At 35.8% G+C, this 27,769-nt stretch overlaps 1 protein-coding gene across 1 annotated transcript in view; it reads left to right on the top strand.

The window, feature by feature from the left end:
- LOC124551018 (serine/threonine-protein phosphatase 6 regulatory ankyrin repeat subunit C-like) overlaps positions 1-27,769 on the top strand; it is a 404,623-nt gene that overhangs the window by 243,567 nt on the left and 133,287 nt on the right. Inside the window, exons 12-14 of the mRNA XM_047125868.1 lie at positions 9,130-9,231; positions 13,549-13,659; positions 16,970-17,068. Of these exons, the coding sequence (XP_046981824.1) occupies positions 9,130-9,231; positions 13,549-13,659; positions 16,970-17,068 (312 nt within the window). The remainder of the gene's footprint in view (positions 1-9,129; positions 9,232-13,548; positions 13,660-16,969; positions 17,069-27,769) is intronic.

The raw sequence follows: 27,769 nt of genomic DNA, 5'->3' as shown, positions 1-27,769 counted from the left end.
TGATTTGACTGTTAAAGTGTACACACGTCTGACTCTGTTTACTTGATCTGTGGCTTTCATGTATTGCGTCTTCCTTAAAATATATTTGTTCAACTTGAAGTTATAACACCAGTAAGACACTTCTACAGTTGAGTCAACTTAAGGAAATCCCTGACACCTGCCTGCACTCTTGACAGCTTTCAACTGCGAAGTGCAAATGGCTGTAGGTGAAAACAAAAGCAATCTTTAGAGGTATGAATAGGCATTTCTATACAAATATAATAGAGGGAAACAATCCACGCGGGAAAGATATATTTATTTGGTCTTTAAATATGTCTGCTTGTGTCTGTATATGTGTGGATGGATATGTGTGTGTGTGCGAGTGTATACCCGTCCCTTTTTCCCCCTAAGGTAAGTCTTTCCGCTCCCGGGATTGGAATGACTCCTTACCCTCTCCCTTAAAACTCACTTCCTTTCGTCTTTCCCTCTCCTTCCCTCTTTCCTGATGAGGCAACAGTTTGTTGCGAAAGCTTGAATTTTGTGTGTATGTATGTGTCTGTTTGTGTTTCTATCGACCTGCCAGAGCTTTCATATGGTAAATATACATTTCTATAGAAACATTTACAAAATCGTATTGTAGACATGTGAAGCAATTGTGCCCAGCATACAGAGTCTGGCTGGGATATTACACTACAAACACAGTTCATTTTTTGTTTTGGCTTCTACTAGAAAAATGGAAAAAATGAATACCTGGGCAATGCCAAGTTTGTCAGCTAGTAAAGTAATAAATTGAGACACTCCATAAATTCACAGCAAAACTAAAAATATATGGTTTAGTTATTCCTTCTGAAAATTATCTAATTGTCTGGATTCGTGGATTGATTGTTCCTGTTGGTTACATGATAAATGATAATTCTTACTGTAAATGAGCCGCTTTTCTTACAGCAAAAAACCATATAGAAGTAAGACCCCTCCCAGGTTTCAGTACTATTAGGTTCTTCATCAGGGAAGGAACTATTCATTCCGAAAGCTGGAAAATTCTCTTTCCTACTTCTATGTCTATTGGTAGTACTACATATTTTGCTTCCTGAAGGTAAATAGTAGACAGAAATCCTGTCTAATAAGTTATTAATTTTCTCAGTTGAATTTTCGTTTGATACCAATAGAAACTAAGATGGTCATAGTACTTAAGCAGTAGAATATAAATAAGTAGGCACCAACTGTTTGCAGTTTTTCTGGTAGTTTTACTGCATTGTATGTATTTTGAATAAGATAATTAGTTCATAGAAGTTTATCAGCAATTACTGATGATGTACTTAGCAACTGCTTCATTTTGAATATTGTTATCTACACTCATTTTAAGTTACTGAAGGTCTTCAAGATAGCATCTTTGGAAAATGATGAAATTATTGTTACTGTCTCATAGTTTGTGGCAGCTACCAGTATTTATCTCAAATACACTAACTTATTACTTATAAAAATTGTACGTATTGCCAATTACACCATTGGGTAGAACATTACTTCAGCCTCTATTCACATCCCATCAACATTAGTCCAAATGCAATGGATGAAATTCCTCAGATGACACCTTATCATGACTTGGATGCCACGCCTACTATAGAGGAGCTTCAAAAAGCAATTGTACAGCTCAAATGTGGGAAGTGCCCTGGCAAAGACAACATCTCCATAAAAATTATAAAACTTGTGCCAGTTTTTCCACTGCTTTTCAACCTCTTACTGAAATGTTGGGCTGAGGGTACTGTGCTGCAAGACATGCATGGTGCCAATATTAATACTTTATTCAAAGGTAAAGGTGATCACGGCGATTACTACTATCACTGTGCAATCTCATTTCTGAGGATACCTGGAAAAACATTTGCCCGTGTGTTGTTGGGCAGACTTAGAAGCTTGCCGAGTGCATATACCCTGATGAACAATGTGGGTTTCATCCCCAATGATCTACAGTTAATATGATCTTCACACTCTAGAAAATTCAGGAAAAGCCCCTCTGTTCATTGCCTTTATCAAACTAAACAAGGCTTTCGACACAGTTAGCAGAGAAGGACTGTATGCAGTATTTTTGAAGATAGGGTATTGTATTGTATTGTATTGTATTTATTGGTCCAGTAAATCTTACATGTACAGTACAGCACATCAGATATTGGACAGGTCAAAGTATATCTTACAATTAAAACACTTTAGAAACTAGAAAATTATGTTCACAAAATTTTACAGCACTTAATATACTGGGCAAGTCAATGTGTAAGTTATAATTAAACCACATTAGAAACTTGAAGTTTACAACTGAAAACATGTATAAGCCAATATTAATGATTACAGTATTTGCATGATCCTCACTTAAGCCCCAAGGATTTTTGAGGAACTCTTCTACACTATGAATTGACATGTACACTAGAGAATTACATTCACAGAATTTTACTTCATATACTGGGCAAGTCGGTATACAACTTATACTTGAACCCCATTATAAACTTGAGAATTACATCTGAATGTATTTATAGGACAGTATTAATGGTTACAGTATTTGCATAATCATCACATAGACTCTCAAGGTTTTTGGAGGAACTCTTCCACGCTATAAAAGCAATGTGTCAACAGATATTCTTTTAATGCTGCTTTAAAATTTTTTAAATCAGTCTTTACTTTAATTTCTCTTGGCAATTTATTGTAGATAATTTTTCCATGGTGTAATGTTCCTTTTTGGCACAAACTGGTTTTTGTATGAGTACATGAAAGTCAGTTTTCTGCCTTGTATTATGATGATGAACATTTTCATTTTTGGCGAGGATACTAGGATTTGTTATTGTATATTTCTTTATAAACATTGCACTTTCAAATAGGAAAATACATGGAAGGGGAAGAATCCCCATCCTTTTAAATAATGGTCTACATGGTTTGTTCCTTCTTATTCCAGCCATGATTCTCACTATTCTTTTTTGCATCCTGAAGAGTTTTAGGCAGGATGGCGAGTTACCCCAGAAAGTGATCCCATATTTTAGGACAGAATGTATATTAGAATAGTAAACTGTCATTAGACAGTCCTTATGACAGCAGTTTTCTAGCACTCTCATTAAATAACACATGGTACTTAGCTTCTTTAATATGTTGCCAATGTGAGTTTCCCATCTACAATTATCCTGTAGCCAGACCCCCAGAAATTTTGTATTAGGCACACTTGCAATATCTGTGTCTGACATCTGAATTCTTATATCCTCTTCAGTGTTTCTCTTGACATTATGAAAATTTAATGCTACTGTTTTACTTTTACTAATTATTAGTTTGTTTTGGTTGAACCAGTTTACAACATTTGTTACAGACAGTCTTGTCTGTAGTATCTCTGCAGTCTCCCCACTGAATAATATGATTTTGTCATCTGCAAACTGGATAGTGCTATGGTACTGGTTGGTTGATGTTAGGTCATTTATATATATCAAAAATAGGATGGGGCCCAGTACCGAGCCCTGCGGTACTCCGTATTTTACTGCTTTATAATCAGAATAGTGTCTTGTTGATTTATTTTCTTTGTGAAAATTTATTTCTACTCCTTGCTTGCGGTCAGTAAGGTGTGATCTAAGCCAGTTGTTAGGCATACCTCTGATACCAATTCTTTCAAGCTTCTGCAGCAATAGGGTGTGCTCTATGATGTCGAAAGCCTTAGACAGATCAAGACATATGCCAGTTACTTTTTGTCCACTATCAATTTTTTCAAGTAATTCACCCAGAAATTCATATATTGCTGTTTCTGTTGATCGGCCTTTCCGGAAGCCATGTTGGGTTGTGGATAATATTTTGCACTTTTCTAGAAAATCTAGCAACCTCTTATGAAAATTTTTTTCTAGTATTTTCGGAAGTGTAGATAGCAAGGCAATAGGTCTATAATTGGCTATGTCTTCTTTCTTACCCTTTTTGAACAGTGGTTTCAGTTTCACTGTCTTTAAGCAGGAAGGAAAGACTCCATTTGTTAATGAACTGTTGAAAATGTGGGCTAATGGTATTGCAATGGGGTCACCCACATTTTTAAAGACATAATCTGGAATCTCATCCACACCTGTTGAAAATTTTGTTTTTAACTCTCTAATTGATAGTATAATTTCCTTAGGGTTGGTTGGAGAAAGAAATAGGGAGTTGCAGTTTCTATTTTGATTTGATGGTGTTGTAGCAGGATTTTTATTTGAAGATTTTATGCCAGAGAGCAATTTTTCACTAATATTTGCAAAGTATGTATTAAAAGCATTGGCTACTTCTTCTGGATTTGTAATTTTTTTGCCATCTTGAATTACCTGGAGATTTACATTTTGGGAGGTCTCATTTCCTACTTGTTCTCTGACTATCTTCCACATGGCTTTCATTTTTATATGGTAATCATTTGTTGTTTTTTTAGCTTCTTTTATGACTTTGTGAAGCACTCTCTTATAATTCTTGAAATACACCAGAAATTCTTCTGTAACATTTTGTGTTTATGAGATTTCATAAAGTCTCCTCTTTTCAGCACATGATATTTTAATGCCTTTTGTCAACCATGTAACATTTCTTTTTCTAGTTTTTAACGTTTGGTTTTTAACTGGAAAAGAAATATTGAAATAATGGAAGAATATTTCCATGAACATGTCAAACTTTTTACATGTGTCCTCATAGTTTTCTATATCATTCCATGTTTCTTTTTTTAGTAAGTGCCTGAAGTGTTCTAGGTTGTGCTTGCTAAAATTTCTACCTCTTCTTGTCGTTTGTTGTTCAGTATTTCCTGCAGTCTCTACTGGGAATTCAATAAACTGTGCATAATGATCACTGAAACCTGTATTCATATTTCCAGATTTGTATAAATATTTATCTGTATTTATTAGTATCTGATCTATAGCACTGCTTGACGATTTGGTGACTCTGGTGGGGGATTTGGTAGTTGTATGTATATTGTAGGTTTTTAATAAGGCCTCAAGGTTTAATCTGTCTTTTGAGTTCTTGTTGAAATCTATATTAAAGTCACCACATATGATGGTTGTTTTACTAACTATTTTTATACTGTTAAGTGACTTCTCAAGATTTTCAATGAAAGTAGTTACGTTTCCATCTGGGCTTCTATATATGCAAATAACAATTATATTTAAATTTGTCAGTTGTGTAGCAGAAATTTCAAAGTTTTGCTCTTCCCCTAGCTGGTTAGCGAACTTTAAATTATCGTATTTGACATCCTCTCTAACATATATGCATGTTCCTCCATGCATGGAGGTTTACCTGCAAAAAAAAGATGAAAGGGTAAAGCCCTCTATCCTTGTGTGATGTAACATATTTTCTGATAACCAGTGCTCACTAACACATATAACTGACACTTCTTTTAGTTCATCTGATAACAATATTTCTATCTCACTAACTTTATTTGATAAGCATTGTACATTTTGGTGCAGGAGCATAAATTTCGACGATGACTTATTTACTAGGTTGTTTAGGCCTACCTTATGTTTGACAGCTGCACATGACATATCATTTTTAACACTTTTACAGTTGAAGTTTTCTTCCCAGAGTGATGTTTTAGAAGATGAAATCAACATTTCTCTGGAATCACTTGCCATAAAAAACGTTGTGGTTCTTTCCTGTTTCGTGTTGGGCGAGTTGACTTGTAGTGTGATGGCGTTTCTGCTGTAATTTTTGGAGTTGTAATTTGAGGAACTGCAACTAGGGTAGATGGGGATCCTCTTCTTTCCACTTCAACACTTCCTGAAGTCATTGGAGTAATATGCTCTTCATTTGAAATTGGTGATTCCATTGCTGCTGCTGCTACAATTGGAGGCTGCACTAAGCCTGGTTGATTTCGGTTTAATTGTTCCATGATTGCATCGCACAGTGCTACTTTCCCTTTCATGTTTCTATAGAAACCATGGGTAGTGAAATCTTCTCTTTTTTGACTGTCTGCATTAATATCTGTCACATTGCTGAAGAGCTTGCATATTTTCTCGAACTTTCGGTTAGTTGCTTCGATTTCTGCATTCACACACGATGTTTTGATGAGGTCATGTCTGATAGGGATGCTTATTACGAACACTTTCATGTCCATAACTTTTGCCAATGTTTCCCTTAAAGATCGCAAAGCGAATTTTGCCTTGTTCTTGTAGACATTGTTTGCGCCAGCTAAAATAATGCAAGAGTTACAACTTCCATGGTTACTGTGTGTGTCAATATGCTGAGTAACTTCTCACAGTGGAGCACCTGGCTTCACAAATCCAATAACACTTTCATTTATTAGTTTTTCGTTCATGATCTGTGCCAGTCCTTTTCCATGACTATCAGAAAATAAATAAATAATGCCAGCATCTTGTTTTTTATGTTGACTGTTTTCGTTTGTTGTTTTCGGTTCCGAAACTTTCATTTGTATATTTGCTTCACTTTGTCTGTTCGTTTTTTCTGATAGCACACTTAATCTGTTTTTGCACACGATATTAGAATCAGTCAATAACTTTCTTTGAGAATTTGACAGTTTACTTTTCACTACCAGTATGTTTGGAGGTTCGCGATTTCGAGGAAAGTTTGATCTGTTTACATGCTTTTCTGCTACCATGCTAGAGTTGTTTGTTTGCACACATTTTTGTTTACTTTCAGTTCCTTGCAACAGTTTTTCTTGAGATGGCTGTATTCCATGATTTACTACATTCGATTTTTGCACACTGTTTTGTTGTATTAAAGTTACACTGCTTCTTTGAGATTTATCTTCCTGGATAGAGTTTTCTTCAGTCACTGATTCCCATTTTCCTGTGGAGCATGTCTTCTTGCTTCCCATATTTTCCCGATTGAAGTTCTTTTATATCCTGTTTTAGAGTAACGATTATGAATTGTAGACTTTTTATACGTTCATTTAGCTTTGATATCTCGTCCTTACAACTCATACACGATTTCTTTTTTCCACCGAATTTTACTTGTTTTCGCGGAGATACACGATTTACTTTAACACTAGCCGCCATCTTGATGACCAAGATGTTCTCCAAAGCTCCTAAAGATGATCAAGGCTTTTCACGGAGATATGGAAGTTGCTGTGGTCTTTGTCAGAATCACATCTGACTTGTTTGCTGTGAAAAGAGGGGTTCGTCAAAGCTGCATATTGGCTCCCACTCTGTTCAATATTTTTTGTCAGCATTCACTTTTGGTGAAACTAACCTGGGCTTTCATCTGTATACCAGAGTTGATGGGAAGCTCTACATCATTTCTCTACCCAGATCCAAGTGCTTCCAAGAAGACTTGCTTGTAAATAGCCTTTTATTTGCTGACGATGCTACATTTGTAGCACATACTCAAGATGATCTTCATGAGCTTGTGGATGAATTCTCTACTGCATGCAACCTCCTCTCCATGTCTATAAATGTAAAGAAGACGGTTGTCATGGCACAGGGATACACTGATCTAACTGGCATGAAACTGGATGGCTCCTTGCTGAAGGTAGTCGACAAATTCTGCTATCTGACAGAAGCTCTCTCCCCGGATGACGAGATAAATGCAAGAATAGGAAAGGCTGTCATTGCTTTCGGAAAGTTTCGCACACAAGCATGGGACAACAAACATCTTACATTGTCAACGAAAGTACTTGTGTACCATTATGTGTGCTGAGTTTTTTCCTGTATGGAGCTGAGACTTGGATGTCGAATGCCAAACATGAACAAAAGCTCAACACCTTTTGCCTGCAGTGCTTATGGAGCATCTTGGGAATATCATGGAAGGTTCATGTGGCAAATGATATGGCTCTGAAAACTGCAAAACAACAGAGTATCACTGCCATGCTCAAGCAACGTTGCCTGTGGTGGTTAAGACATCTGCATCGTATGGAGCACTCCTGTCTGCTCTGGTGCACATTACTCAGTGAAAAAGCAAGATGCATAACCAAGTATGGCTAAATGACTTAGCTGCAAAACAATCATGCAGACATGAGCTTATGACTAGCCCTCCTGCTGGAGTGACTCATATTTGCCTCGCTTGTGGATGCCAAGCCGCCTGTTGGACTTCAGAGCCACCAGCGAAAATGTCTCCAGGACACCGCTTGAATGTTTCAACAGGAAGCACCATTATGCATATAATGTCTACAAATCCCAATAATCAAGTAATTTTTAAGAAGTGCTTGTAAAATGCCCCCTATTTATTGTGCTGTGGCAGTAAAAAAATTGCGAAAAACTTTAAAATCAGATTTTGTAAGTCTGCTTTGATATAAAAAAGTTAACTCTTACTTATCAACTGTGTTTGCAAGCATTACCTCTTCCCATTACTTCTAATATAGAGCAGTACTCATTGTTGTGCATTATCATGATATAATGATAGTATGTGTTTTTTTTACTGAACAGATTTGTCCATAGTCTGCAGTAACATATTAGAATATCAAAACGCTGAGGTGGACTTCGAAATTACAAACATTTTTGCCAAAGGGGTATAGAAAATTCTGTTTATATGTCAAACATTTATGTTACACTTTCCTCATCAAGAATGTTCACCCCAACACTCACCAAAGCTGATTTTTTATAAAATTTAGAAATAATTAGCACAGCAAAAAGAATCTTGCTGTTTGTTATTTTGGAAACCACAAATCCTAACTATTCCCTCCCTATACATTTATGAAATTATCATCTTCTTACACAGCAAACAAAAATTATTTCAGGAGCCACACAAACAACATGAAAAAGAAAGATAATTTTATGTTTCCCACAGACAAATTGAAATTCTACATACAGAATCCACAAGATCTGAAGGTTAAAGTATATTATAAATTAAGAGGCAAAACATACTTCATATGAAGCGAGATATTCTCAAAAGTAGACTGCAGCAGATTCTGCAGAAGAAATGCCACTGTTAGGTAGAAGAATACATGGGAGATGAAAAAATGGAACTATAATTATTAGGATTCTGTTCTTTCCATTAGTTTCTAATTGTTCAAGTTCTACTACAAAATTTTTGATGTTTCTCCTTTACCTGAATCAGATGATTTAAATTATGTGCATTGTGAGGCTAATAAATCATAATTTGCAAGCTGAAGATGGTTTTATGACCAGAAGAATCTACTTGTTCATCTATATTTGAATTTATAAGCTTTAAACATTGTGTAGCGAACATAATTCAGTTTGCATGAATGGTCATATTATTTATCTGTGTTTATTTATGTTTCAGGTGCTGGAAATGCTGCTGGATGCTGGTGCTGATCCAAATATTGTAGATGATTGTGGAGTATCATCGCTCCACACACTATCAGATAGATGTGCAGATGTCAGGGTACTGTAAATACATAATAGAAAAAATGTGATAAATTGATTAATTACATCAGATATGAGAATGGAATCTGTTAAATGTCTACACTTAAAACACATTTGAACAACAATGAAATAAATGTCTACCTGGAAATACTATCAGATGCAGACATAAATAAAAAGTGCCATAATTGCTGGCATTCATAACGAGGTATTCCATTACATGGTAGAGAATGGAAACACTCGGAGGCAATCAAATTATTCTTCTGTTACACAGAAAGTCTTACACATCCTTCCATGAAAGAAATAATATCAAAAGATGATATGAGGATATGAAGCATCAATTATTGACTATAGCTAATGTGTCTGTTGCTTTCATTTCATTGCTGATTTTCCCATAATCTAGCCTGTCTGTATTTCTCTTGGCTGTGATTTGTCAGTGATTACCATTTTTAATCAATAAGTGTTCTTATAACATCAAAACTATTCCTAATTTTGGACAGTTGAAGTCATCTTTGGCTATGAAAGATAACAGTTGTGTAGGCTGTTATTTACATCTGTGTGCAATGACATGACAAGCAGAAACATGTCCTTTTTTTAGTTGATGGAATTATTGTTTCTGAGATACCTTTCTTTGAAGACAAAACCAAACAATGCACAATCCAGGTTGAAATAACAACAATATTATGAAAAGGGTAGTTCGCTACTCCCCAAAAACTTGCACACACACACACACACACACACACACACACACACACATTCATGAAAATACAGCTCTCTCTCTCTCTCTCTCTCTCTATCTCTCTCTCTCTCTCTCTCTCTCTCTCTCTCTCTCTCTCTCTCTCTCTCTCTCTCTCACACACACACACACACACACACACACACACACACACACACACACACACACACACACTGGCTTCGGGAGCCAAAGACAGTGGTCGTGTGTGTGTGCTATGTTTGCATGAATGTGTGTGTGTGTGTGTGTGTGTGTGTGTATGTTTCAGGAGAAGACCTAGCCCAAAGGCTTTTTTAGTAGTCTTTCTGTGTAAATATTTTAACAAAAATAAATAATTATTGACAATATAATGTAAATGAATGGATACAAAAATCTACTCAACAAGCAGCGGCAGGAGAACGCGCACACAAAAAGGTTTAGCTTGTACCAGCTTTTGGAGCCAGTGGCTCCTTCTTCTGGCAGAAGAGTGTAAGGGGAAGGAAGTGGGGTGAAAGAAAAGGACTGCAGAGGTTTAGGGGAAGGGTTGCAGTTCAGAAAAGTTATCCAGAACCCTGGGTCGGGGGAGACTTACTGGACAGGATGAAAAGGGAAGACTGATTGTTGGAGATTGCACCAGTCAAGATTTGAAAACCTGAGAGCTTAAAAGTGGAAGACAGGGTAATATGCAAGACAAAGATTACTACTAAAATACCATGAAAATGTCAGTAAGAGTAAAAGCTAAGTGCATTCCCACAGAGGTGGGAAGGGATGGTGAAAAGTAGACAGGTCAGAAAAAGCAAGATTCAGAAAACTGAAATGGAGTGAAGAAATGAGTACTGTGAAGAAGTGCTGAGATAGAAGGAATTAACATTAATTAAGGTCAGATCAAGGACATGTTGTACTTCCATTCCCCACCAGCATAGTTGTGAGAAACTGGTGCCTGGGGGAAGAATCCAGATGGTGAGTGTGCTGAAACAGGCACCAAGGTCATGACTCATGTTGTACAGCATGCTCATTCATCCTGACTGATAATTAGGTGGTAGTCATGCCTATGTAAAGTGCTGAACAGTGTTTTCATAACAGCTGGTATATGATGTGTCATTTCACAGGTGGCTCTCCCTTTGATAGAATATGTTGTGTTAGTTACAGGGCTGGAATAGGTGGTGGCAGGAGGGTTCATAGGGCAAGTCTTGCAGGGGAGGGGGGAGGGGGGCACAGTAGTAGGAACCATAGGATAGGGAGATGGGTTCAGAAGAAGCATAGTGTCTTACAATGATATTGCAGAGATTGGGAGGGCGATAAAAAGCTATTCTAGGTATTGTAGGCAATATCTCAGACAGAATAAATCTCATTTCAGGGCGTGAGTTTAGAAAGTCATGGCCTTGTCAAAGTAGCTGATTAATACATTCTAGACCAGGATAGTACTGTGTGACAAGTGGTGTGCTCTGAATGTTTTTATTTTTTATTTTTTGTGGTATTAGCAGTACCAGGATTGGATGTGGTGGCCCAAAACATCTGCTTTTGTACTAGGCTATTGGGATGATTATGTCCAGTGAAGGCTGAGATGAGAGTGGTGGTGTATTGCTGTAAAGAGTCTGCACCTGAATAAATATGTTTGTCTCAAATGCCAAGGCTGTATGGGAGGGAATGTTTGACCTGAAAAGGATGACAACTGTCAGAATAGAAGTACTGTTGTTTGTTATTAAGATTAATGTGCACAGAACTGTGTAGCTGGCCTTTGGTGTAGATGAGGTCAACATCACCTTCGGTGAAGATGAGGTCAACATCACCTTCAGTGAAGATGAGGTCAAAATCAAGGAAAGTGGCATGGGATTAAGAATAGGACCATGTGAAATTAAATTGGAAGAAGGTATTTAGAGATCCCAGGAATTTTAAAAAGTCACCCTCAGCTTGAGTCCACATGGAAAGATGTCATCAATGTATCTAAACCAAACCAGGGGATGAAGGGTTATGGATCCCAGGAAAGCTTCCTTCAAGCAATGCATGAAAAGGTTGGCATAGGAAGGAGCCATTCTGGTTCCCATGGCCATACCCCTGATCTGTTTGTATGTCTGCCCCTAAAAGGTGAAGTAATTGTTGGTAAATATAAAGTTGATTAAGGAGAGCAGGAAGGATCTCGTAGGTTTGAATCAGGTGGGCGTCTACTGTGGAAATGTTCAGCAGCTGAAGACCATGTATGTGGGGGATGCTGGTACAGAGGGGAGGTGGCATCAATGATGACAAGCAAGGTGTGTGATGGTAATGGGGTGGGCACGGATTTCAGATGATCTATAAAATGGTTGGTATCTTTGGTATAGGAGGACGTCTTTGTTCTGTGGGTTGCAGAGCATGCTATAGAACATGACAGTAATGACATTGGCGACTGTTTCACCGCACACATTATCTGGATTTTCCCCGCAGACACCAGTTTCTCACAACTCCCAGGTGGGAGATGGTGCTACATGTCCTCAGTTCTTACCACCCATCTGTACTAATTTATGTTAATTCTTTTGGTCTCACCATTTCTACACAATAACTACTCCTTCCTACACTCCATTTTAGTTTTCTACATCTTTCATTTTCTGATCTGGTCTATTTTTCACATCCCCCTCCCTCCTCTGTAACATACAATGCACTTAGCTTTTCAATTTTATTAACTCGTGCATGATGGTTTAGTAGTAATCTCTGTCTCGCATGTTACACTGTCATCCAGCTTTAAGCTCTCAGGTTTTCAAATCTCAACAGAACAGAGGGACAGATATAACTAAGTTTTTTTAAAAGTTTTCTGCTGCTTCTGTAAATGAGTCTTATAACCTGTAAGACAGAGCATCTTACTATAACCTTAAGTGTTCATTATTCAACATGCTTTCTTCCAAGGCTAAAATATTGAAAATTTTCCAGTTCTCTTCTAGATTCATCCAATCTTTTTTCCTTTCCTTTTTTTATGTTTTTTCTGCACTTTCTGTTTGAATCACCCACATGTTTTCATATTTTTTCTGTTCTGGAGCTGCTGTCTCTTTTCTCTCATATTTTAATATGTTATGGCTACCTGACATGATCATTCACTGCTGGAGGCAATCTATAATTTTGTATTGTAGTCTTCTTTTGAAAACCAATTTATTTGTTGAGATCATTGTGTTAACATAATTACTGGATTACTAGCTTCAGCAGTATGTTGTAATGCCATCCTCAGATACATAAAACCTGGCTGTGGTAGTTACATCATACAATGCTTACACCACTATGTCAAATGTGGACTATACAATATACATAAAAAAAAGTCAAGGTATTAATGCGTGCTGTGTTATTGGACCAAAAATTAAATAATAAAACTCTGATAGCTACAGTATATATTCATAACTCCTTTACAAAAGTAGACATGCAGCTTTATGACCTAACCAGGGAATGTAGAGCCTCCACTTACTGCTTTAAAATGTTATTAATACTTTACATACTTGCATGAAATTTATTGTAAGGAATGTAACTGCCTGTAACATGTGAAGACAGAAAATCATAGAAGGTACTATAACACAACCCCTGTTTGAATAGTAATGCAAACTTACTTTATTTTCAATTTCTCTTTTCTTATTCTTTGACAAAGAGCAACATATGTATGATCTATTGCAGGACATTACAAAATTTGCAGAAAGGCTCTTACAAGCTGGAGCCAGTGTGAATGTGGCAGATCATAATGGCAGAACACCATTACATTACGCAACAAAAAGAGGAGATTCAAAGGTATAAAATTGCTTTGTACTAACCTGTGCAACATTATAATAAGCTATGGGATTCTGGATATGGATCATAATATATGTAATAAACAGTTCCCAAGTTTTCTATATACACATATATTTTACCATAAAGACTGATACACATGAACACTGCATGAAGTACAAAGGCAGACTGAATTAAACATGGCGGCTCATCAGAGCAGTTAATATTCCAAAGACTGTAATTTGTGTGGTCGATGTGACCTGTTGACACCACAAAGTAATATTTTTTAGTAAGAAGCACAAACTTAGAAAGTATAGTGTTTATAGAACCCTAAAATTTGTCTAGAAATTGTCTGGATAAATTTTGTCTGGGACATAAAGAATGGCTGCGAAAAATGTGACACTCATTAGCAATTGTTTGCACGGAGTTGTCATTTTATTGAAGCAAAAGGAAAGATTGGATATGACCAGAATAAGCAAACCATACTTTGTAAAGCTCATTCTTCTGACCTAATACTAATTATCTTTTACTTTTCATTACTATATGACAATAGCATCAAGTTTTACTGTCCCAAGTATTGCAAGACATGCTAATCAATGCATTTGTGTGTATGTGTGTGTGTGTGTGTGTGTGTGTGTGTGTGTGTGTGTGTGTGTGTGTGTGTATGTATGTGTGTCATTGTGTTTGTAGTTATTTCTTATTTGTATTTACAAAGATTTCTAGTCAAGCTGCCTGAATAAGGGCCATTTTTGCATACTATTGTGTACCATGTGTATCTTAGTCAGGAGTCAAATGATTCAGAGGTTGTATGATGACTATTATTAACTTGTTCTGTTAGTGTAAGCCAATGTACACTGTCTGGAGCCAAAAGAGCCTTACATAGTGTGAAGCCAAAGACCTTTAGAGTTATGTTGAATAGGATATTGTAATTTCAGAAACATTTATCATGAACTGAAGAGATGGAATGGAATAATCCTAAAATTGTGTAATATTGCAAGGGGAGTATCTGACTCAATACTTTGTCCTCTGCTTTGAGACTTGCCTTTTCTGTCACCAAAAATTTATCATAGCAAATGGCCTTATACAGGAATATAAAAAGATATAGGAGTTCAAAGAACCACGAATCCACTTAGATATTGGAAATACCAATAATAATCAGCTGTGAAGCAGAAGACAACCAACTAAAATGGAACAGGTAACAAGAAAGCTTTCATCTCAGCACTGCTTGGCATTGATAATGGTCTGCACCATTTTAGGAAAATGTCACCCACTATCCTTTGGAATTCAACTTCTCATGCAAGATATGTTGCATGCCGAATAGAATCAGAGTCCTCCATGTCAAGTGTGGTGCTCAGAAAAGTAGCAAGCTAGCATCACCTCAGTATGACTGGAGAAAGTCATACCATCAGACATATTACAGAAGAGTACTCCATCAGATATTATATTGGTAACTCAGGTGGCATCCTGGTTGCATCTCCTAAGGCTATACATTATGGTGATTAATTAGGTATTACTTTGAAGTTGCCAATTCATAATCTTAATGCTGTACTTTTTGTTTGTTGTTGTTGTGGTCTTCAGTCCTGAGATTGGTTTGATGCTACCCTATCCTGTGCAAGCTTCTTCATCTCCCAGTACTTACTGCAACCCACATCCTTCTGAATCTGCTTAGTGTATTCATCTCTTGGTCTCCCTCTACGATTTTTACCCTCCATGCTGCCCTCCAATGCTAAATTTGTGATCCCTTGATGCCTCAGAACATGTCCTACTAACCGGTCCCTTCTTTTTGTTAAGTTGTGCCACATACTCCTCTTCTCCCCAATTCTATTCAATACTTCATCATTAGTTATGTGATCTACCCATCTAATCTTCAGCATTCTTCTGTAGCACCACATTTCAAAAGCTTCTATTCTCTTCTTGTCCAAACTATTTATCGTCCATGTTTCACTTCCATACATGGCTACACTCCATATAAATACTTTCAGAAACGACTTCCTGACACTTAAATCTATACTCGATGTTAACAAATTTCTCTTCTTCAGAAATGCTTTCCTTGCCATTGCCAGTCTATGTTTTATATCTTCTCTACTTCGACCATCATCAGTTATTTTGCTCCCCAAATAGCAAAACTCCTTTAGTACTTTAATAGTCTCATTTCCTAATCTAATTCCCTCAGCATCACCCGACTTAATTCGACTACATTCCATTATTCTCATTTTGCTTTGTTGATGTTCATTTTATATCCTCCTTTCAAGACATTGTCCATTCCGTTCAACTGCTCTTCCAAGTCCTTTGCTGTCTCTGATAGAATTACAATGTCATCGGCGAACCTCAAAGATTTTATTTCTTCTCCATGGATTTTAATACCTACTCCGAATTTTTCTTTTGTTTCCTTTACTGCTTGCTTAATATACAGATTGAATAACATCGGGGAGAGGCTACAACCCTGTCTCACTCCCTTCCCAACCACTGCTTCCCTTTCATGCCCCTCGACTCTTATAACTGCCATCTGGTTTCTGTACAAATTGTAAATAGCCTTTCGCTCCCTGTATTTTACCCCTGCCACCTTTAGAATTTGAAAGAGAGTATTCCAGTCAACATTTTCAAAAGCTTTCTCTAAGTTTACAAATGCTAGAAACATAGGTTTGCCTTTCCTTAACCTTTCCCTAAGATAAGTCGTAAGGTCAGTACTGCCTCACGTGTTCCAATATTTCTACGGAATCCAAACTGATCTTCCCTGAGGTCGGCTTCTACCAGTTTTTCCATTCATCTGTAAAGAATTTGCGTTAGTATTTTGCAGCTGTGACTTATTAAACTGATAGTTCGGTAATTTTCACATCTGTCAACACCTGCTTTCTTTGGGCTTGGAATTACCATATTCTTCTTCAAGTCTGAGGTTATTTCGCCTGTCTCATACATATTGCTCACCAGGTGGTAGAGTTTTCTCAGGACTGGATCTCCCAAGGCCATCAGTAGTTCTAATGGAACGCTGTCTACTCCCGGGGCCTTGTTTTGACTCAGGTCTTTCAGTGCTCTGTCAAACTCTTCACGCAGTATCGTATCTCCCATTTCATCTTCATCTTTTTGTTACCGATCTGAATATGTTATATTGAAGGATTAGAAAATCATTTGCGTTTTTCTTATTTTTCTCTTTTCTCAGATTTGTTTTCTTGTCATTGTACTGTATACATCATAAGTTTATTCACTAGATGTAGATGAAAATACACACAATAAGTAAAATGTTTAGTAACTGGTGCACATTTTGCACCAGACTTTGTAACATTATGACTTACTACTGGCCATCCAGAAATGACTGACTGCATACTTCTTCTTCCAGCATGTGAAAATTTTACTCAGTGCTGGAGCCAATGTTCATGCGGTGGATGTGAATGGTGCAACTCCACTCCTCATAACTGATAAACGTCACTTTACACAGGTACTGCATTGTCTTTATTGGTCTGTGGTAGTAAACACTGCATCTAAATTGCTGTTGTTAAGAGGTGCTGTGAAAATTGTCTAGTTAATGAATTGGGAAGTAACTGTCAAAGGTTTCCCCTTACAACATTGTGACATTAACTTAATAATTATTTTCTTTTCAGTCCTCTGTACACAAATATATCTTCTCATAATTTTTCTCTCTCTCTCTGAGCAAATTTCTCTTAGAAGAGAAAGTTATATGTTCTATACAGATTTAGTGTTTCTAATTAATCTAATTTTGTACAGTTTTTAATTCTTAAGGCAGAACTGGAAAAACAGTGTGGACATGAAGATGACAATGTGAACTGAAATAAATCACATTCTTTAGCTTATTAAACAGTGAAGTTTGAAAACATTTACACTTAATTCCATTGCTATTTCAGGACCAACAACTTGCTGGGAGGTCAACAAAAGTTACTCCTCAACATGAATTATTTTGTATGGATATTGATTTATTTATTTATTTAGCATCCAATAGATCACACGTGTGATATAGGATTTGATTACACGTAACACATAACAACACATACACATAATAATTTGACAAACATATACAAACAGCAAACAAATTACATACACATAGTACATAAGTAGTGTACAAGACTTATTACCCAAAAAACAAAAGTACGTGCTGATGATAAACAATTTTAGATCATGAACTATGCCTTATACACAAAATGTATTACGGATATACACAAAATGTATTACGGATATTTAACAGATTATTCCTAAGTATCATAATTACAAAGTTGAAAACATCATTAAATTAGTCTGAATTTTTAAAAAATAAGTAGGCTACAGGTTTCAATCCACAGTCTGTGACAGGTATTCATTTACACTGTAGTAGCATTTTTCCATCAAGTATTTTTTTACTTCATGCTTGAAATTATTTTTGCCTTTCAATTCTTTAATTTGAGATGGAAGTGCATTTAAAAGCTTTATTCCTAAGTGGCTAACATGTTTCTGACTTCTAGTTTTTGCTACATAGGGAATGTGGAAGTCTTTACAATGCCTTGTATTGTGATTATGGTAGCTTGAGTTGGTTTGGAGATCGCAGTTATTATTACTTATCATTTCCAGGCATTTAAAAATATATATTGATGATATTGTAAGTATCTTTAGCTGTCTGAATAAGGGTCTACAGTGAGTTTGTGGTGGGCTGTGTGTCATGATATGAACAGCTCTTTTTTGCATAATAAAAATGTCATTTAGTCTTGACCTGGTTTTTCCCCAAAAACTTATGCCATAGCTTGCAACTGATTGGAAATAACTGAAATACACTGCTCTAATACATTCTTTGCTGCATACCTTGGATATTATTCTTAAGGCAAACCATGCTGAGCTAAGTTTCTGAGTAAGATATACACTGTGTTCGTTCCAGTTTAAATCTTGGTCAATTCGCATTCCCAGAAACTTTGTGGTGCACACTTTTTCTATTTGTTTGCTATCCAGCATAAGGCACATATTTTCTCCTTGACACTTACTTCCATACTGTATAAAGTTTGTTTTCTTTGTATTTAATGTCAGCTTATTTGAATAAAACCATGACTGTATGTATGAGAGCATTTTCTCTGCTGTAGTACACAATGATTCTTTTATATCACTAATTATGATACTCGTGTCATCTGCAAATAGTAGAATTTTGGCTGAGCTGTCTGGAGCCTGTATATCATCGATATAAATTAGAAATAACAATGGGCCCAGAATGCTGCCCTGTGGAACACCTATTTCGATTTGTTTTGGTTCAGATATGAGTTTAAAATTGTGAAAATTGTTGGATGACCTCAGCTCAACAACTTGTGACCTGTTTTGCAGATAAGATTCAAACCATTTTTTAACAGTACCCCTGATGCCTATTGCTTCAAGTTTCTCTAGTAATATTACATGGTTCACAGTATCGAAGGCTTTGGATAAATCTAGATTAATTCCATCAACCTGTTTATTTGACTCCAAATTTCTTACTCCAAATTTCTTACTGTTGTGTAGTCCAATATGGCTGTTTCTGTACTGTGCCCTGCTCAAAAGCCATGTTGACTGTTATTTATTAGTTTATGTTTTTCTAGATATTTTGTAACCCTGATTTTCATTAATTCCTCAAGTATTTTGGAGAAGGCCGGGAGGAGAGGTATAGGTTGGTAATTTTCTATTTTATGTCTGTCACCATTTTTATATAGAGGTATCACTTTAGAGATTTTAAGTTTGTCCGGAAATATCCCTTCACTAAGGGACAAGTTTGCTATGTGCACTATAGGTTTGACAACACATGGAGCAATTTTCTTAATTATTGATACAGATACATCATCCAACCCAGAGGACATTTTGGATTTCAAGCATTTAATGACTTTTAGAACTTCATGCTCATCTGTTGGGATTGTCATCATGCTGGTATTTACCATTGGAGTTGTCACTGTTGGTTGTTGCTTAAATTTACTACTTAAAGTAAGGGGAATATTTACAAAATAATTGTTTACATAGTTTGCCATGGCATCTTTTTCTATGGGAATATTTTCATTATTTTTAAGATTGATTTCCTGTTCTTTAGTTTGACCCCCAGTTTCTTTTCTTACCATTTTCCACATCATTCTGGACTTGTTACTAGCCTGTCTTATTAATCTATCATTACTTAATAATTTTGCTTTTGCTATTACTTTGCGGTAAGTCTTTTTGTATATCCTCACATACTCAACAAACTGCTGATCATGACATGTGTCTTAGTAATTTCATGGTTTCACTTGACTTTTTAATTCCGGGTGTAATCCAGGTCCCTTTGGATCCAGATGATCTATAACTCAAAAGCTTTTTTGGGAAACACATTTCAAAGTATGTCATAAAAGTGGAAGCAAATATATTGTAAGCATCATTTGTGTTTGTTTGTGCCAGGACCTCTGACCAAACTGCATTTTTTAAATTATTTTTGAATTGATTACAATTTTCACTGGAGAAAAATTGTTTGTATTCCTTTTTATTTTCCTCCTCCTTGGGAGTTGCAGTGAGATTAAAGGTTAGTGCATTATGATATGATAATCCTATATTCACATTTGTAACTGCAACTTCATGTGTGTCCACATTTGAGAAGATGTTACCTATTAGACTTTCACTGGAATCTGTTGTTCTAGTTGGAGCTGATATGTGGGGAAACATGTTGAAGCTTTTTAGTATGTCTAAAAACTTGTTTTTTACTGGACTCTGGACCAATAGATTAATATTAAAGTCACCACAAAGAATTATGGTAGAGTTCTCATTTGAGAAAATGTTGAGCATTTCTTCCAAATTCTTCAGTATCTCCAGATGGTGACCTGTAAATTGCTGCAACAATTGTTTTCTTCTTTAAACTATATAACTGAATGCTATGAAGAATGTTTTGTAAGATTTTATGCTCCATAATCACAGTCATGTCCAGCATTTGGGCTATTACCTGTACATTGCATGTTTGCACACCACCATTCCACCCCTCCTGCAGTGCTGTAGCCACATATTCAACAGATGTAAGATCAACTGCTTTCCTCCCACTGCCAAACTGCACTTCAAAAGAACCTGTCTTTTCATATTTTGTAATTGTTTTGTCCAGACCCATAGGAGACATTGGACCAATGTCTTTTTTCATACCCTCGAGTGTCTGGAACTTCTCAGGGCTACTGGTGCACATTCACCATTCTTGCAAAAGAGCTTTGCCAGCATAACATGATCATTAATGGAGACAGTCATGTTGGGCATCTTGGATACAAACTCAGGAACAACTATGTGCTGTGTGTCTGTTCGTGTGCATATTCTGATGCTTACAGTGCCATATATTGGTCAAATTTTTGATAATTTTTTTCCCATGATGTTTCCCCCTGCATCAATAAAACTCTGCTCAAATTTGACGTTATTCTGAGCAGTGTACCTCTTTGCACAACATTTCGAAACTTGAAGTTTAAAAATTAAATATCTTGATAATGCCTTAAGCAATTTTTACAATCAAAATATCTATGGATAGATATCTGTGAGTCCTATTGAACTGTCATAGTAGATTTTTTTTTATAAATATCTATTTTGGATAACATCCATGCCTAAAAACCTAAATTTTCACAAGTATAAGATATAAAATATTGAAAGTAATGGCTGCATAGCTACATAAACTTAGTTAGGGATCTACTTATTTTTAACTGTTTATATTTATTGGTAACACAACAATGCTAAGTAGCATTTACATTAACAAAGTCATTATTTATGAACAAACTGTCTAAGTCAGAGGAAAACTTAGAACAGCACTAGAAAACTGAGCAAATTTATGTGAAAGTTCATATATAATATATGTTATAACATTATCTTTATAGTTTTAAGTGTATATTGAAAATCAGAAATGTGTGTGCTTGACTCATGTAAATGCAAGGGTTTAAATAGTGGTGCCCATTTTGGCATGGGGCTTACTCTTTGGTAGTCAGTCGGGGTTGAGAGTTGGAACAGAAAGTATGTATGTGCAGTAGTAAGTTGCCACATAAGCAAAGCAGAATATTTTTAAGTATTTGTTTGTGGATTTGTGGTATTTGTGTGTATTGATAGAAAACACTCGGAAATATTTTCAACCTTGTGACAGCAGATTTCCTGTCAAGCGAACTGGTTACATTGTGGCATTGTGATATTCATGCAAGTTGGGTTAGGTGATCTAGCCTGAAGTTTAAAAACTTTTCTGCAGTTGATTTAGAGTGTTCTGCAGTCAGAATTTAGTTAGTTAGCAACTGTGGAACTTAAGTTAAGACTTATGCTAAAGGAACTTATTTAGTTTCATTTGTTTTTTGGATCTTTATATGAACATAACATATTGTTACATTTCATTTAATCCCTCATGCAGACAGTCATTATTAACTGTGATAAATGTTACTTTATTTGAAATAAACTCTGTTTTGTTGAAATTTGAAATTCTGTGAGTAGTGAACATTCTTGCCTTCATTTATTTGACCTTGTGACTGAATTCTTTCTGGTCAAATGTGACAGATGAGTTGGTCACTAGACTGCAGCTAACACTTAAAAAATCCAAACAGACATTTTGAAGGTCCTATAAACAGTGGCTTCTCAATTTAAAATTTATTATTCATCCAGTTGCACATAGAGGCTCATGAACTACTTGCAACAAAATTTAGCTTGTCCATTCATTAATTATTTATCTGTCCAGTCATATGTTTTGGTCTCATCAGGAATAACAACGCTTATCAATGAATATTCATTTTGTGTACATAGACACATAGTGCAGGGTGTTTCCTGACAGCTGACCTTCTTTTGGTGTTGCTGTGCCATAAATTTCTTTTGTCTAGTTCAGTTCAGAATGTTTCATTAGTTGTTTAATCTATCTACCTGACTTTCAGCATTCTTCTTCAGTATCAAATTTCAAAAGCTTCAACATTATGTAAAGGATACATTGTTACTCTTTATGTAGAGGAGCATGAGTAGCAATCCATCCTTTTTATAATATTGTCATTATTTTATCCTGGATTTTCCATTGTTTGATTTCAAAAGCTTCTATACGCTTCTTGTTTTTACTGTGTACAATCAATATTTCATTTCCATACAAGACTACATTCCTGTGAAACACTTCCAGAAAAGTCTTCTTGATACTTTAAGTTTATATTAGATGTTATAGTATTTGTAAGAGTGCACGTTCTTACTTTTGTCATCATCAGTTATTTCACTCCCCAAATAGTAAAACTCAACTACAACTTTCAATGTTCCATTTCCTAATCTAATTCTCTCCAAATTATTTGCCACAATTCAGCTACCTTTCATTACCTTTGATTTACTCTGCTAATGTTCATCTTGTAACCTATTTTCAGTACACTATCTATACCATTTAATTGAAGTTTCATGTTCCTTGCTGTCTCTGACAGACACACAATATCACTGGTGAAGTTTAAAGTTTTTTTTGCTCTCTCTGAACTTTAATTCCTTTTCTAAATTTCTGATTTGTTTCTTTTACTGCTTGTCTAATACATGGTTTGAGTAACACTTCTTCTCAGTTAACTGCCTGCCTTTCATGCCTTTCAGTTCTTATGACTGTTGTCTGCCTTCTGTATGATTTGTAACTTTCATTTCACTGTATTTTATTCTTCCTTCCTTCAGAATTTCAATCAGTGTTTCCCAACAGTATTGGATTATGGACCTAAATTCTAGAGAAGCCAGGAAATACATTGGTCAATCTCTTTTCCTTCCCTTTTAATGTACACATACCTAGCATTCAAAATGACCATTACTACTACTACTACTACTACTACTATCACTACTAAGGTGATGATGACAGTGGCAATGACTACCACTACAACTATTACTGGTAATAATAATAATAATAATAATAATAATAATAATAATAACAGCAACACTTGTATTAGAAACATACTAGTAAAGTGGGTGTTTCAGCATTGTTACTTGAAAACAAGTTAACTCAATTTATTTATTTATTTATTTATTCTTTACCCATGGACTCCACCTGAGAATCCAGCTGAGAATATTGGGTGTGTCATACAATAGGCTATTAACATCAAACTTGATTTCATTACTTATAAATGAAACAAATAATTAAACAGAAACAGTCCATAATCATACAAAGGTATTACATGTTTCACATTATATGTACACACACATCCAAACAACATACAGAAATGATAATTTTTAAAGGTACATTTCAGAAATGATATAACATATTTAAACACCATCTTAGTAGTCACTCAAACTCTATATACACTTCTCTGTGAGATAGAGTTTCAAATGATTTTTAAAACATTTTAGGTCTGTTTCTTTTTTAATGATTTTGGGGAGTTTATTAAAAAACCTTTTGCGTGCTTCTTCTGGGGCAGTCATAGACAGTTTTAGATTTCTGTTTATCATGTAGTAATTTTCATTTCCTCTTGTACTGTGTTTGTGTACATCTTTATTTAGGAGGTGTTCATCACTTGACCTTACCGCCATTATGCTTTGGTATATGTACAGTGAATATACTGTCATAATACTGCAGTGTACAAAAGCTTGCCTACAGGTCTGTCTTGGTGGTATTTTTGCAATGCATCTCACTGCCCTTTTCTGAATTGTGAATATTCTTTTTAGGTAGCCAGCTTGTGCACTTCCCCATATATGAACTGAATAAGACAAATGTGGGAAGACAAGTCCATGATACATTGATCTGACGACTTTATCATCCACAGTCTTAGCTGTTTTATGCATGACGAAGATCTGTTCATTTATCTTTTTACACAGTGCATCTATGTGCTCCCCCCATGCCAAATGTTTATCTGTTATAGTTCCTAGAAAATTTGTGCTGGTTACTTCTTTAATAGTCTTTCCATTTATACTAACATTTATATTATAATTTTCACTATGCTTGGTCTGAAATACTACATTCATTGTTTTAGACTGATTCATAAACAGGTGTTTTGTGTTAAATATTTATTTGCATTTTTGATAGTCAGGAGTGCTTCCTTCTCAAGCTCCTCCTTTGTGTCAGCTGTGCAAATGATTGTTGTGTCATCAGCATACATTATAAGTTTGTGATTTATATAGCTAGGGAAGTCATTTACGTAGAGTATAAATAGTATTGGCCCAAGCATAGACCTCTGCGGCACACCGTGTTTAACTGTTTGTAATTCTGATCTGTAGTTTGTTGTATTTCCCCCACTAGTATGTCTGATTTCTGTGCATTGTTTCCTATTTGTAATGTATGATTTAAGTATGTCATAGCATTTTCCTCTAATTCCATACTGATATAATTTCATCATTAATTTTGAGTGGTTCACACAATCAAGTGCCTTAGATAGGTCCATAAAAATCCCACAACTCTTTTGTTGCCTATCAAGTAAATTAAGAATGTGCTCAGTTATACCTGTTGATGCTGTTTTTGTTGACTTACCTTCTCTGAAACCATGTTGCGGTGAATGCACTATACTGATCTTTGTTATAAAACTTACAATTCTATTCTTTATTATCATTTCATAGATTTTAGCAAATGTTGAGATCAATGATATTGGCCTGTAATTTCCTAATTCATCCCTGTTCCCTTTCTTAAATATTGGCTTCACTTTACTTACTTTCAGTGAATCTGGAAATATACGTTCTTCTATCGCAGCATTCAGCATGTATGTCAATGGTTTTAATATACATTCTCTGCATTCCTTTATGAGATGTGATGTGACACCATCCAAGCCAGATGAATGTTTAATTTTAAGTTGTTTTATTAGGTTTGACACTTCTGCATCTGTTGTAGGTATGAAAACCATAGTATGATTTGTATGTGGGGGGGTTTAACAATTTACTTACTGCATTTGTTTTATTTTGACTTATTAATTCGTCTGCTACAGTAATATAATATCTGTTAAAAGTATTGGCTACTTCTAGAGGGTTTGTGTTGCTTTTCCCACTCATCAGTGGGCAGATGTCCTCTGCCCGATTTGTTACTTTTCCTCTCTCTTCATTAATGAACGACCATAAACCTTTTGAGTAGTTCTTTCCCTTATCTATAGACATCCTGATGAATGATGCTTTAGTTTCTCTGATAAAACTACAGTACTCTTTCTTTTTTATTTTATATAGTGTGTTGTAGGCCTCAGTATTTTTTTGTTTGGAGAGGTCATAACACAATCTCAGATTATTTCTGGCATGGATTACTTCTTCAGTCACCCAGCTTTTCTTTTTTTGTTGCTATTTGACAAGCCTTTTACTAACAGGACATGTAACATCATAATAATAATTGAATGAAGCAAAAAACTGGTTCCATCTGGTGTTTGCATCTTTAGCTGCATATATTGTTTCCCAGTTTTCTGCCTCGAATCTAAGCTGCACCTGAGATTTGAGACTCGAAATTCAAGGGGAGAGAAAAGTTTTAGGCCGCACCTCCAAATCGAAACAAAGTTGGTCCATTGTAATATGAGACACAATTTAGGTCGAATGATTGACTATACAGCTACAGTAGTTTGGTTCTAGTCGTAAGCTTAGCAGTTAAGCTTTACCAGGTAGCTATTGCTATGCGTCAGGCGCTCCGTCCGTATTTATACGGGTACCCTTCCTTTTTCACGTGCTTCGTCTCGTTTGAATCAATTGCTTATTTTGCTTTGATCTGATAAGTGTCGTATTCTTTGTTATAGGTGTTTACATCACTCTAAGCGAAAATGCATTACTGCACTGTGTCATGCATTGTTTGTCGCATTCTGATAGTGCGTGTTTACAGCCTGTCGCCGCTCACGGCATGGCTTGCTTTTGTGCGCGCTACCGCCTTGCAATAAAAAAAAAAAAAAGAGAGAGGAATCGTCTCATTAGCGAAACAATGGCAAGAGACTGCTATTTGTTGTTACTTGCACTGCTGCTTTATTTGATAATGATCAACAAGAACCATATAATAGACTGTGTATGATAGAAGATGTTCTGAACGAGAGTGTAGCTAAAATTTTTCTCCGTTTGAAAATCTTTGCAGGCGCCTCTTTAGTACATTACATTCTGCACAGAAATTAGAGTCATCGTAGATTTAAAAATCTAGTCAGTTGCCGTGCTTCATTTCTGACTGTATCACTATTAGATATAAGAGTAATACGAATATAAACATGACATGATACCTACGAGTATATTCTTCCGCGTTTGCTGTTGTCTCACTCTAGTTTCATAGTTTATTAGGCAGGCACGATTTAAATGAGACAGCAGCAAACATGAAAGAATACATGGCAAGATGTTTATACTCATATTATTCATATGGTGAAGAGAATACTGCATGTGATTCACAATTCATCAAGTTCCTATTAGCAACCATATCTTCTCACAGGTAGGAAAAAATTCAGAACGTAGAGTTGGCCATATTGATGAACATCCCAAACAGTCTTGCCAGTCAGATTTTTGTAGTACATTGAAATGCTGCTACATTTGAAGTTGAACAAACAATATAGAATTTGTATTTACTTCATCGGATAATGTATGAAAATGCAGTGGTCGAAACTCGGGGTGGAGAAAAAAGCTCGTCTTCCACTTTTTTTTAAAAAAAATTTATTTACTGACACAGAGGTTTTGGCACCAGAATTTGTCTTTGTGCCTACAAAGCATGCCTGTGTAGCGCTACATATATTCGACGGCATAAGTTAGTTGTGGCGGCACCTACCAACATTTTTCAGAACTTCCGCTTGCTTTTCACTCGATTCTAAGCCGCAGGAGGTTTTTTGGATTACAAAAACCGGAAAAAAAGTGCGGCTTAGATTCGAGTAAATACGGCATGTTTTTGAGAGGTGTTGGATTATATCTTCCAGCTGTTCAAAGAAGATTTTAATTATACCATTTGGTGATTGATACAAACCTAATACACAACATAAATTACCAGCAATTTTAGTTTCCAGTGCTGTAGCTTCAAAGCTCAATCATATAGCATATTTTGTTATATTTATGGCTTTAGTTGATTTATAGTTAGAAAAAATGGCAACCCCACCACCTTTATAGGAAGTTCTGCAAAAACTGGCTACTTTCACATAATTCTTCAAGTTGTACATTCCTATGTGATTTTCTTTTAGCCCATGTTCTGTAACTACTAGAATGTTTGGCCTATACTCCTGTAATATTACCTCTAGTTCCTCTGTTTTATTGTTTATGTATTGAACATTTTGGTGAAGTATTCTAACAGTTGGCTTTAAATGTAATAGTTCCCCTACCTGTAATATACTAAGCACTT

Source organism: Schistocerca americana, chromosome 1 (assembly GCF_021461395.2).
Source record: "Schistocerca americana isolate TAMUIC-IGC-003095 chromosome 1, iqSchAmer2.1, whole genome shotgun sequence".
Lineage (NCBI taxonomy): Eukaryota > Metazoa > Arthropoda > Insecta > Orthoptera > Acrididae > Schistocerca > Schistocerca americana.
Note: the sequence above shows the minus strand (reverse complement) of the source record. Positions and strands in the feature narration are given on the sequence as shown.